Consider the following 13,913-nt stretch of genomic DNA (forward strand, 5'->3'; position numbering starts at 1 on the left):
CCGGGCACTGCCCGCCGGGGCATCCCTCGGGCCGCCTGCGGGCGAACACCGCTGCGTCCCGCAGCCCCCGCCGGGCCGGGCCGGGACAGGGGCATCCCGGCCCCACCCCGGCCGGCCCCGCTCGGGGCGGGGACTCCCAGGTTTCGGCGGCGGCGGCCGCGGAGCCCGGCCCGCCGGCGGCATGAGCCCTGCGGCGGGGCGGGGGGGCGGCAGCGCCGGGCAGGGCAGCCCCCGACGCCATGCCCAAGGAGCGGCCGCTCTGGCGGGGTGCCGCTTTCCGCCTCTGCCTGCTCTCCGCCGCGCTCCTCCTCTGCCTGCAGCTGGGCATGAGGCGATCCTGGTGTCCGGAGGAGAAGTCCCGGGAGCCGGCGGCGGCGCGGGCGCCCGCCCCGTCCCGCGGCGCGGAGCAGCGCCCGGCCGGGGTGGCGGTGGCGGTGGCGGTGGCGGGGGGTGGCCGTCGCAGGGTCACCTACGTGCGGAGCGGGCGGCGGGGCAGCGCCGCACCCGCCTGCTGCGCCCCGCAGCCCCCGGACAGCCGCCGCAGGAAGGTAGGGCGGGCTCCGGGCCACCCCGGATCCCTGCGAGGGGCTGAGGGTGAGAGGGCACCCGGGGCGGAGATGGGGCTGGTACCTGAGAAGGGGCGGCCGGGAGGGCGGTGGTGAGGCGAGGTGGTGTGGTGTGATGTCGACTTCTTGGGAAGTGGTCAAACGACTTTTTGAGCAGTGCTGCTCAGCTGCAGGGAAGCGGGAGTGTGCTGGAGCGGGGCTGTACATGGTGAGAGCAGGGTCTGAGAAAGTGACAGTGGTCCCGAGTCACCAGGAGGGCTCCGCAGGCTGTTGCATCCCGGACAGGATCAAACTTAGGCAAAGACCATTGCCCTTGGCGTTCTAGGCGTCTGAGTGCCATTGCATTCACAAAAGGCCATCAAGAAATGGTTCTAAGACCTGGTCTGCGTGAGAAGGAGTGAGTTAGTGAATGAGCTGCTAAATCTGCAATTAGGTTCCTACGTGGCAATGACTGTAAAGCCTTTTGAGGGAGTGAGGGCCGTCATTAGGATCTGAAGTTCAGCAAGAGTGAGGAGTGCTAGTGACACCTTCTCCCCCCGGCCAGCTCCGTGTGTGGCCAGTAGCGGGATGTTGCCTTCTTCAATGTTCTCTGTGTCGTCCTTGATTTTGGCAGATGCCACGCTCTCAGGAACTACTTAGAGATTCAGATAATTATTTTGTGGAGTTTCCTTCTCAGTGTTTCAGGGGGAGAAGAGCCAGCTTCGAGGGCAGTGAAGGAGTAGTTTATCATGTACTTTGGGGTCCAAATGTCAGGGTGCAGTAGGTCTGTGCAGATGGTTCGTGCAGAGATGCGCAGGTTTTTAAAGAAGCTGGAATTATCATGAGGAGCACATGGGATTTTCCTAGAGATAAGACCACCTTTGTGGTCAAAGTAAATAACTATTTCTGATCTTTGCCCCAACAAGGGTAAAACCAGTTTTCTGTGGAATGGCTAAAGCTTGTCCTTACTGCCTTGATGAAAAGACTACTTGCTAACATCCAACCCACATCTGACCAGATGCCCTGTGGTCTCTCCCAGGTCATGCATGTGGTCTCAGCTGCAAATCTGCTTTCTTTTCTTGGCCTGTTCCACACAAGTAATCAATTTTTTATTTCACATGGAGATGGACAATGAACTCATGTATAGATTGACTTCTAGGTTTGGCTCATCTTCTGTGGGAAACTGTGATACAAAAAAATAAACTACTACTTTCTGCCTCTGCTTTCCTGAAAGGTTTAGAAGAAACTAGATAATCCTTCACCATGCTTCCTTCACCACTGGCAGTGATGAGGACAACATTGCCACATACTTGTTCAGAATAATAACTATGTGGTGTTCTTTTGTGCTGTGGTATTGATACCACTTTGAGGTACTTATGTCTTGCAGCATCATTTTGTGACTTTGGTTGTTGATGCTCTGTTACTTGGCATTATCCTAAAGCACAACTTTTAAGTGATTCTAATTATGGAAGAATTTCAGCATTAATGGAGAAAAAAAGGCTGTAATCCTGTGGATTCAGAGAGTTTCTTGAAAATATGCTAAGAATGGCATCAAAAAACAAGAGGCAAAAGTAAAACACATCCTAATTTAGTTAATGATTTTCGAGGAAATCCTAGTGGGGAAGTGGAGGAGAGGCTGCTCATTTTATCTGAGAACTGGCAGCACCTTGTGGTGTTGGAGAGCTCAAGGCTCTGGAAAGCCCAAGTGTATTTTGGTGCATCTCCAGGTGAGGTGTGTGAAAGAAACATCACTGCTGTGGTTTGTGGTGTTGGGCATGTTGCTGCTGAGGTCTCATTTGAATCCCTCTAGTTAAGTCAAAGGAAAAATATTAGTATATATAATAGAGGGTGGAGTTGTTGCCAGGGTAGGTTTGAGACCATGAAGTGCCTTCTGTATTCAGCTATTTGACTTAAACGTGTGGTTTCAGGCTAAGAAAAATCTGCTAAAACATTTGGGGTTTGGGGGTAGCAGGACTGAACTTAGAAATAGAGTTGTTAAATAAAAATATAGAGGAAAAAGTAATGGTAAAGTGAAGGTCTGCCATTTTTTCATGAGAAGAATCACAATAGCTAAAAAAAAATATTAATGGGTAATTCGCAATTTTGTTTTTGGGTTTGTTTTTTTTTTTTAATTAGGAAACATGGTATTCCACATCAGACTATTGTATGACAAGATGGGGGCATTTACCAAAACAGGCTGCTTAAATTTGTGGTCCATGGCTTCTGGCAGCAGCTCTGGAGAAAGGTGTCAGGGTGCAAGGGCCTCCAGTGTGCTGTACTGCTGAGTGTAAATCTTGCACAGATCTGTGCTATGTTGGGTTGGGATTGCTTTCTGCTGTGGCTTTAATGTGTTTTCAGTGTCTTCTGTCTGTCCATAAATTATTGTCAGTCCATTTCTAAAGCCTGCAGAAGATTTCAGGTATGGGAGTTTTTTCTCTCCTGCTGTTTATGGGGATGGTGTTGAGCTATGTTGGGATGTGTGAGGCAGCAGGATGGCAGCAAGGAAAAATCAGTGAGGCCAAACTTTGCTCTGTTTTCCTAGTGCCTCTAGGTTATAATTCTGCTCACACTTACATCACTGAATTAATGCAGAAGACTGATGAACAAAGTGTTTCCATAGATGAAGTTGAATATCCTACTTTGTGGCTGTATAAAAAAACATAAATTGCAAAAGCACACAAGGAAATTATTTGGTGGCTGCTTTGAATCACTTTAAAATTTCCTGTGTCAGGGTTGTATTATTTATTTCCCAAGCACAACTGCAGCCATCAACCAACACCAGCATCACCAAAAGGGAAAAAAAAAAGACATAGGATGGGAAAGATAGAGACTTGTCCATAAATGGTCCCTAAGTCTGCAGGAAACTGTCTGTGCTTTTCTTGACCACTGGTGAGGCTCCGTCAGCAGAGACCATGGCAGTGCAGCAGATGGGAAGGTTTGACCACCAAGGTTCCAAGCGTCTGTTTGACCCTTAAGATGCATATATAAAAAAACATTAGATGAAAGCAGCAGGGAATAAATTAATTTAGCTTATGTGACATCTCTGGGAACTGTTGGAGCTGCCTGTTGTGGTGTTTTAGGGAGCTGTGCTGCTTCCAGCTGTTTTGTTCCTGTTTGAGCCTACCAAAGAGCAGATGCTGCTGCTCTTGCTGACAAATAACAAGCAAGATTTGGCACTGACAGCTTATGATGGTCATCTGAAGAATCAGAAGTTTTGTTGTGCTGCACGAGTAAAGCAAATGGAAGTTCATAATCCCACTTAGAGCTGCATTGTTACTAATAAAATTATGTTTTTAAACTGTGATTCTACGCTTTAGTCGTGTTAAGCACTGACCTGGTAACATATGCAGCAGATTAAAAACTCCAGCTACATGGAAACACAAAGGTTCTGCCAGGTGTACCTGCTCCTGCAATAGATATTAGCAGGGTGTGCACCCACAGAGCTGAGGACATGAGGTGTGTTTTAAAAGGTTATTCCAGGGTGCCATGGCAAAAGAAAAAAAAATATTGCATTTGGAATTTGAAGTAACAGCAGATTCCTGTCACAATAATTGCAATAACAAGGTTATGTTGGCTCTTGTGCACTGAATTTGGGAGGAGCCCTCTTCAGGAGTCTGGTTGAGAAAAGCTGGAATTCCTTGCCTTCTGGGCAGATTTATTTCCATGGAGGTGGGAAGTGTGGTACACTGCCAAACTTAACCTGATGTTATTTTGGATGCTCTTTCATGTTACATCTAGGAATAGAAAAGTATTTACCTTTAGTGATTAAAAGCAAAGAATAAGATTTTGCTGCTGGGCCTATGTGTACTTTGCTTGGGATTATAACATATTTTAAAACATGATGTAATATTGCCTAAAACCACAAACTCTTTTGAGATTATATTTTTTTAGGTGTTGCTTTCACTTGTATACATTTGTCTTTTGGTTCATTATCAATGCAGACTAATTGTCTTTTGCTGTTTCTTGTTGGATTGAAGGTTCTAGTTTTCTTTAAATAGGAACTATTTCTAAGAGGTTACTCCTTCTCTGCAGTAATGACTGATAACTGTCTCATCTTTAATTGTCTGCAAATTATTTTGGAGTGATATCTTTGAAATTATGTGGAATAACATATGTTTGCCACTTAGTAATACAGCAGGCTCTTAAGAACGTCATTTGATTTTGCATTACACTATTGCTAGCATTTTGCTTAAATTTACATTTGGGCTTTAACTTTAGAATGACAGTGCCATTTACATTTGTGTCAGTGGTATGTAGGGCTTATGGCAAGAGTCCTTTATAATTCTAGAAATTTGGTTTATAAAATGTATCAGATGTTTTCATTGCCTAATTGCATGCATAGTGTTTTCAAGCTAGCTTCACATCTTTAAAAGCATAGTAATTTTTGGGTCCTGCTTTTATAGGAAGTTACTCTAAGTCTTCATGAGGAAGAGCCAAAATTCTTGGAGAAAACTTGGTTATTCTGAAATTAAATTGATCCGTCTGTCTTTCTGAAGTTAAATTTATCCATCTGTCTTTCCACATCCCATGGTGTAATAGCCTGTCTGTTTTGGATTGAGATTTAACTTTTATAGGTTTGTTGATTCCGTGTGCCTGGAGCAATGATTTAACATTACCCCAGAGTTTGACACGGCAGGGCTTTGGGAGCTGTGAAGGGAGTTCCATCAGGCTGCATTCGCAGGAGCGGATTTGCCCTGGCTGGGACAAACCAAGGGATTGGGTTAAACTGGCTTCTTGGATCTCCAAAGGTTATTCCAGCCTCTCCACCTGTGTCCCAGCATGATGAGCTGTACAGTGCTGTTCCCTAAGTGCTGTATTGAGGAGTGAATTACATCCTGGCTTTGATGGATGCTAGTGGCACGTGGGATGCTGCTGCAGAGGAGTGCGAAGCTGAAGAGCTGGATATTGGTTCCTTGGAGTGTGCTCCTTTTGGGCACCTTCTTTAATGACAGGTAGACAAACTGAAAAGAGTTTCATTCAGAGGAAAAAGGTATTAAGAGGTGCAGGAAGGCAAGCCTGCAGGGAAAGCCTGAAGTACTTGTACTTGTTTTGAATAGGGAAAAGTAGGTTTTGAGGGAATGTTCTGAGACTCTTCCAAGTACAAAAAATAATTTTTTGGAGGTCATAATGACCGATTGTTCCCTAGATCCACTTGAAGTAGGACAAGAAGTAACTGGCTTCATTTTCAGGCAAGATATTAGGAAAATCTTTTAACTCTGCAGTTGGTAAGGAATGGAAAGGCTCCTTAGAAAAATGTGAACTGTGGGTGTCACATAGGGAAGGTCTAGGAATGTTTTCCATTGTGCTTCAGGGCAACCTCCTGAGGTCCCTCTGGCTACATTTACCTGCTCTGCAATTAGAGAAGCAATCTGGCAGATACAATGTGATTAGCCAAACTGGAATTTAGCCTGAACAATGATCTAACATCAATAGAATAAAAAGAGGTAATGTGGTCTTTTAAGACTATAATAAGCAATCTTTGCCCTGGCTTAATACCTCACTAGAGAGACCAGACCCCACCATAACTGTTCTGTGTGATGACTTAGTGGACCCCAGAGGAAGGGACACTAATTGACAACCTTTTCCCCCTCCAGCACTTGGAGGTCTCTTAGCAAATATAAACCAACCCAAAGTTGCTTATTTGGTAAGAATAGCACAAGATAGGAGCTTGTGGCTTCGATCTGTTAGTACCTGGGGAACAGCCTTGGTTTGTTTTTGCTCAAATATTCAGGCTAATAGCACTGACTGAGTGAGGTTATTGTCTTTGGAAGAAAAGAATAAGCTTTTATTGAAAGCAGTTTTCATCAGCTGATAACCAAATCTGGGGAGCATCAGCCAGCTCTGCCAGTAAACAGGGGCAGCTAAGGTACCAGAAATTACCCAAACACAGGAATCCTTCTCCAAGTAGTCAAGCAATAGCAATACTGGGCTTTTATTGTATTTTAACTGCAGATGAAATGTGTTTATAGTATACCATAAAGAGGAAATGGTAATGTTTTTTCTGACAATGATGTCACTTGCAAGCTTGTGAGGTAAATGATTACTAAGTATAAACTTGATTCTTACACACTTTTTATTACCTGAAATAGTTCTCTCTTCATGAATTTTTGAGAAGCAGATGGGGAATATTATTCTTCAGGAAGTCATTACAGTGTTATGAGGCTATATCCAATAGCAGAGATTTCTTTCAAAACCTTTCAAATACCTGCTTAAGGCTTTCTTTTGGCATATAAGGACAAGAGAAGTTTTTCTAGGTAGCTGTGGCACAGAAGAAAATAAATCTAGGTGTTTAAGCCTTCTCTTCTAAGGGACCCAAGGATTGAGGTGGTAATTTATTCTGCAGATATCTTGCTCTCTGGGGCCATTACAGTTGTGCTATCATTTCCTTGAACCCAGAGAGACAGTTCATGGCCTTGTACAAAATGTGAATCCTTTATAACTGCTGTAGCAGATCAGGAAAAAAAGTGTTCCTGTTTGCTGTCTTCAGCTCAAACTGTTTCATGGGACTGCTCTGGGGGCCAAGTGACCTGAACTGCCCAGTAGCAGCAGCATGGTTAGTGCCAAAAATGATCTTTTGTCACATTTCATGTTTTGAAATAAGAAGTGAGGACAGTTTTGAGGACACACAGCTTTCCTTGCTCAAGCAGCTCTCAAGGTGGCCAATCTTTCCACATTATTTTCTAAAATTTCCTTTTGTGGTGAGAAAATTCTGCTGAATATCCCTAGGGTTTTTACTTTACATCTCCAACCTTTATCTGCCTTCTTATGAGACAAGTGCTTAACTGCATTGCTAGTAAGGTTTTCATCCCAGTTAGTTCAGTCAGTTCACATCAACATTTTTACTCAGCCAGCCAGGCAGTTAACAGAGATATGTCTGCTTGGGGGCTGCATGGATGCCACTGGATCCAGTGGATCCACATGGATGCCAGCATGCCAGATATCTCTCTCGTGCCACTTTCACTGAGCTGTGGGCACACAGACCAAGGTGCAGCTGGGGGATCTTTGGTGTGAGCCCAGAGCAAAACTCCAGTGGCTCCTGCCTGACAAGGGCTGAAAGAAATCCTGTGGTGAAGAACAAAACCCTTGCAGACTTGTGCAGACAGTGTGACGAGTGCATCATCACTTCTTACAAAACAGATGTAGAATTTGGAGATTTAGGTATCCTTAGGGAGGGACCTCCAGCCTTTGCTCGAGCAATCTGGTTTGGACGTGGTAGATCAGGCTGTCCTGCAGCCTGGCAGTGATGGCTGCCACTTGTGGCACAGATTAAAGATTTGACATGTGAGAAAGTTTGTGTGAACCACCACTAATCTTTGATGGCTTCCACAACACAGCCCACTCTTATCGCTTGTTCTAATATTAACTTTGAGCTGAGTTTGTCTTGGACGGCTGTTCAGTGCTCCAGAGCTGTGTGCAGTGGATGTGAGTAATTTCATCAACTTGAGTGCTTTTGTAGATAGAAGATATGCACCAAGATACTTTTGTGCATGATGAAATGCTGTTGTCCAGAGTCCTTCTGTGTTTGTTAGTCTAAGATCAAATGACCTGCAGTTCAGTGGAACAACTATAAAAGAAGGGAAAAAAGGTGTGATTCAATTTTTCTTTCAGTTGTGGTATACAGCATATGTATCATGAAATCTCTATGGATACACTCACCCTAATGCAGTTTTTTTTAGTGTTTTTACCTACAAAAGTGACTGGGTGACGTGCTGCCCTGTTTTGAGCTAGCCAATCTCTCAGGGTAATAGAAACCATGTGCCAATGGAAAGGGTAACAGATGAAAGCCATGATTTTGAACTCAGTCTCAGGGCAGCAGCTGGGTCAATTTCCACAGGAGATGGTGGAAATGTTCCCAGCTGTTTATGCTAAGTGGAAGGGCTTGGATTTTCAATTACATTGTGTGGTCTCCCCATCTGGTCTTCTCTTTCATCTTCAGTAGTTTTGCTTTTGAATGTGCCATCAAGCTCAGGTTCCCCCAGGAGAGGCTCTGGCTGCAAATGCTCATGAACTGCACTGTCAGAGAATGGGTGAATGGGGTATCCTGTGGTCCTTGCTGATCCCTTGAAAAGCATAAGCCCTGGGTGTGGTTCTGGGGGAACCCCTTGGTGATTATTTTGCTTTCTTACTGATCTTTTGCAACATTTAAAAACTAGTGTTGTATTTTATGTCAACTCTGACACAAGTATAAATAAAATAAATAAACCTTTTCTCGTGTCTTTGTGTGATGATAAATATAGTAGTTCCAGCAGCTATTAGAAGACAGAAACCTTGCTTCTCACCAAAGGGTTCTCCATTTGCTTTGCAGACTGGAACAAAACGGCTTTGCAGAGTTCTTTGAAAATCAGAACGGAATTGTTGTGGCTTTGCAAATCCCAGATCCGGGGTACTTGTGAGAAACATCATTCCTGCTGCCACCTCTCCCCATCATGCCGTGGAGGCTTCTCTTGTCTCTGGCAATGTAGGACTAGGAGGACTTTGCAGTGGGACATTGGCTTTTGAAGTCTCTCGGGACTGTCAGGTCAAGCCAACTGCTTCAGATTTTATATGGAGAACCTCTGGCTTTATGTACTTGTGGAAGAAAGCTGGCCAATAGCTCATTTAACAAGTGACCCACTGAAGTTTACTTTGGGTTCCACTTTCTGATCAATTTCAGACGTGCTGGAAGTTCTCCTGGCAGAGACAGAATTCTGGGTTCTTTCCAGGACTGACCCTGTGGCTTCTACAAACTGAAAGAATTGAAACCTCTGCCCTTCTTGGCATGTGGAAGACAAATTTGTAGGCTTTGAGAGCTTAGCAAGGAAACACCTACAAGACCCCGTTAGACACCTTGTCTGTCTTAGGGATATTGCTAAAAATACATTCTTGCTATTAGTTTTGATGAGGTAGGGTCACTTTTTGAGTGTGTGTGTATGTGTATGACACGTTGGTCTGCTGGGGAAAATCAGATAAAATTGTCAGAGAAGCAAATATCTGTGATGTTCCAGGGGCTGTACCTGGTTAGGAAAGGTGTGCATTTGAAAATGATGTTAGAATCAGCAAACATTAACGTCACAGAATTGCTGTTGCTTCTTTGTCATCCCCCACTTGGCCTCATCCCTCCCCAGCCTTCTTCCTCATTTGTCTCCTAGCAGCTAGCTAAGTCAAATAATCAACTGGGAGCTTCAAAGCCCCTTTTTTAGCATCCTCTTTCATATTTCACAAAGAGGCACTGTTTGAAATGCTAGGGGGAAGAGATGGTAATGTCTATTGATATGGCATGTAATGTTAGAAAATATCTGCCACTTAGAATCCTAAAAATTATAGGAATCAGTTCCAAATCTTTCCTGCTCCCTGCAGAGTGGACAGCAGTAGTAGAGGAGTGAGATTTATCCAATAGATAAACACCACAGGCTAGGAACTGTCTGAAAAAAAACAATTTTTTTGGTACTGGTGCCCTGTATATTTTTGGGCTTTCCTCATGGTTGTTCTGCAGCACTGAAACTTTCAAAGAAGCAGACTTGTGTTTCATCCTGAATAGGGCAAAGCAACAACATTGTGTTCCTTTTCCCTCCCTCTTTTGAGAGAATTAAACAAGAAGCAATTATGTGTCAATTGCTTGCTGCTGAGCTGATGTGTTTCTTCTTCGTTAGATGTCTTGATTAATGGTTTGATCTTGCAATTATTATTCATTATGAAATCTGTGGGAATTCTGGGTGCATCATAAGTTCAGGGTCAAACCATGTAGTTTTTCAGTACTTTATCTGTATAATGCTCAGAATTAGTGATAAAACATTGGAAACTATCCTTGATTGAAGAGGATGGTACATATTTGCCCATGCCCATCCTCTATGGGATTATGATGCTTAGTTCTATACTTGTCTTGAACAAAAAATATTTCAAATTTGTGTGCTTTGAAATGAGCTTTTTTTTTCTTCTCTACAGATTGGAAAATAATTCGTACTTAGTTTTGTACTTAAAGTCATAACAATTTGTAAGCTGGCTGTTGTTCCCTTTCTAGACAGAGGGAACTACTTGCCCAACACAGTTTTATTTTATTTGGAAGACTTTTACATAGCTCTAGACTAAGGGCACTAATCCATAACCATATTAAAAAAAAAAGAAAGGGAATATGTTTTAAGCTAGAATACATTCCATTCAGTGAAACTCCATTATCTAATGTTTTTATGAAATAAGGAGTTAAAGAAAAGTGAAGTTTGGCTTTTTGAATCTTCCCTGGATATCCAGTAAAACACAGTTCAACCAAGTGAACTGATGGTGGGTTGAAGGAACAGTACCCTCAGTACCTGTTGTAAATCCTGTCTATCTTACCTTAGGGTTTTACAGTCTGAAATCTAAGTACCTGTAGAAGTTACTCAGCCTTTTGGTTTACCCATGGATTAGAGTTGATATTTACTTGCTTTATGAGATTATAGATGTATAGTGACAACTACTGCCCTCTCCTGCTCCCTGGGCACAGAGGGTTGTCCTGGTACTTACCCAGGAGGGGAAGATGAAGAGGATTTTCTGATTCTTTGTATCTCCATTTTGTCTAGAAGGTGTGGTGGACCATTTCTGTTTAGACATTTGCATTCCACTTGGATGATAGAGGAGGCTGCACAAGTGTGAAATGCTCTTATTTGTGTGAAAGCATTCGTTTTACTCTAAAACACCTTCTTTTTCCTCAGTTCTTAGCCCCAGGCAGAGGTTCTGAAGTCAGTGGATGGGCTGCCAGAGGCATCCCTATATGTAAATCAGAGTTAGAGTGCTGGAACTTGCACAAAATAAACTCAGCTTATCTGGCTAGCTGAGTATTTACTGATGAATTCTATTTGTTGTATTCTATGGTTTAAATATTGCAGTAAAGTCAACCTAGAGGAAAATAGCTTTTTTCCCGTATTGTATGGATTATGACATCTCCGTATTTCTCAGCCAGAGCACTTCAACTAAAGCAGTTATGAATACAGGCTGAAACCACAGCCTTGCTTCTGCTTAGCAGAAACTGAATTTGACAAGCAGTGACCAGTAGTTGCTGTATCTGTTTCTTGCTGTTATCCTTAAGTGTTGGCAAAGGCATATGGGCACTGGAAAGAATTCAGCTGATTGAGCTGCCTAAGCAGTTTTGAGAATTTACTTCCATAAATTTCAATCTGTTCTGGCTCCTGGTTTTATCTCCATTAGATATATTATCATGCTGTCAGCCTCTGGATAGCACTGGAATGCTGCTGCCCGATTTATTTATTTTATTTTAGAACCACAGTGAAGAATTCATACTTGGCTATTTTCAAAGCTGTCTCTTAGAGTAAAATCAATCTCTCTTTTAAGAAATGTGTATTTCTCCCATATGTTGCTGGGATTCCCAGTGGCAGAGCTGTTAGTCTTTGGTGACCTTTGAATGTCTGAGGAGAGGTTCCCGAGTGCAGCACTGCCCTTTCCTACCCCTGCAGCCCCCAGATCCTTTGGCTGCAGTGGATTTATCCCTCAGAAGTAGTGAGGAGTAGTAGTTATGCTGTGTCAATTATGAATGAGATGTAATGCTTTCTGAATTCATAAATACCTACAAATTAATATTTTGGCAGGTCTTCTGAAACCCTGCTTCCTGTGAGTCCCAAACCTGCACTCAGGGTGATGGTGAATTTACAGGGGTGTCCACAGTGGCTAATGTAAACCTGGCAAGTGAGTTCCTAATACCCTTCCCTGGGGAATTCAAGGTTACTATTTGAATTCATTGGAGCATTAGTCACGTAAATTCCCCAACAGATCTGGCTTCCTCATTTTAATTTTGGAAGCTGCTCTTTATTTCACCAAATTGATTTCTTGATTCTCAAAGTGATGTAAATTCTGTCACTTATAGTCAATGGTGGGCATCCTTTTTTTTTTTTTTTTCTGTGGCTGCTTTTCTTATGAGAAAAGCATTATTTAAGGGAAAAGACACAAACCTGAAAGTAGAGTTGGAGAGAGCTTGAGTGTGGGCTTTATGTGTGAAACGCAGAACCTCCCAGGGCATCCACGCTGTTGGTGTTTTGCATGCAGGTCGCTAGTGCAGCTTGCCTGCAGGTAAGAGCAGCAGTTCCCCCCAGAGCAGTAATTTGTATTGGTGTGGCTCAATTTCACACCATCAGATGGGAAATGAGAAGCAAAAGGAGCAGAAAATAAACATCGGTGTTAACAAAAAGAAAGCAGAGGTGAAATGCTTGGTGATTGCTGCCTTTTCAGGGGTTGTTATGTATTCATGTTCAGACTGATTTGCTCTGCAAGAGTAAAGACTCTTGGTTTCAATCACCATACAGTGACTCAAAGCTTTTCTAATGAGAATTGAAATCAGAAAATAGTTTTCTTCATTTCAGTGTAAAACTTCACCTTTTTCCCTTTTCCCTGTTAAGCCTAAGAGTTTTACCTACTGGTGAAAACTGCAGCCTTGTGAAGCAAGTGCTGATAAACTGCTTTTAAGTGGAGCCCTCTGGGTGATGTTTGGAGCTTCCTAAGTTGACTCTTGTCGCACTCACATCCTGCTCCCAGGCAGACAAATGTGTGCTGCACTGCAGAGACTTGGAAAAGATGATGCACAGAGAGTGAGGAGCTAGGGGAGACTTAAGTGCATCCTAGACATTCCCTCTTCCATAAAATAAAACACACAAGTCCAGACATAGAATTCTCCATACACAGATCATGTTGGAAACTCATTTAAATTTAAGACACACACTCATTAATGCAGAAAACACTCTTACCATGGGACTAGTTTCCATAGGCAGGATTTACTTTCCTGAGCACCCTTCCTGCGTGGGAAAGCTGGACTGTATTTGTGACTGTATTTGTTGCTTGCTTATCTTGGCACAAAGCTATTGTTCCTCAGCCTATTGTTCCAGCATCAAATCTTTGGATACGATCATGGCCTGGATCCTCCTGGAAGACACGTTAAAACATGCTGAGGACAGGGAATTGTTTAGGCACAGCCAACATGGCTACATCTGAATTGGAAAGACATTGATGTGATGGATGAACTGATAGATGGGCAACCAGTAACGAGTGGTGTCCATCAAGGGCCTGTACTAGGGGTGATACTATTTATTTTGGGCAACCTGACCTAGTGTAATGTGTGCCCCACTGAAGTGGGTTGTACTGGGTGATATTTACAGGTCCTTTCCAGCCCAGACCATTCTGTGATTCCGTAACACGCTGCAGATTTTTTAGCTTGAGTTTGCCTGTGAGAGGGACTCCCTTTGTGGCCTGCTCATTGCACTGCACCATTGCTCAACTGCATGAGGAGGACAGAGCAATCCAGTGGTGACTGGGTATGGAGAAGGCTTGCATGCATGTGTGTGGTTGTGTCAGAGATGTCTCTGTCTTAGATAAACTCAGAAAAGTAGAAACATGGAGATATAGAAGGATTTC

General features: G+C 43.4%; 1 protein-coding gene across 3 annotated transcripts in view; it reads left to right on the forward strand.

Moving 5' to 3' along the window:
* The first annotated feature begins 228 nt into the window (after nucleotides 1-228).
* The window catches only part of METTL24 (methyltransferase like 24), a 46,199-nt gene continuing 32,514 nt past the window's right edge, over nucleotides 229-13,913 (forward strand). For all 3 annotated transcript variants that reach the window (XM_005518271.3, XM_088052945.1, XM_088052946.1), the window contains exon 1: nucleotides 229-548. In XM_005518271.3, coding sequence (XP_005518328.1) covers nucleotides 240-548 — 309 coding nt within the window. In that variant the 5' untranslated portion in view covers nucleotides 229-239. The remainder of the gene's footprint in view (nucleotides 549-13,913) is intronic.

Source organism: Pseudopodoces humilis, chromosome 3 (genome assembly GCF_049639895.1).
Source record: "Pseudopodoces humilis isolate 2021_Gansu_Grassland_sample_001 chromosome 3, ASM4963989v1, whole genome shotgun sequence".
Classification (NCBI taxonomy): Eukaryota; Metazoa; Chordata; class Aves; order Passeriformes; family Paridae; genus Pseudopodoces; species Pseudopodoces humilis.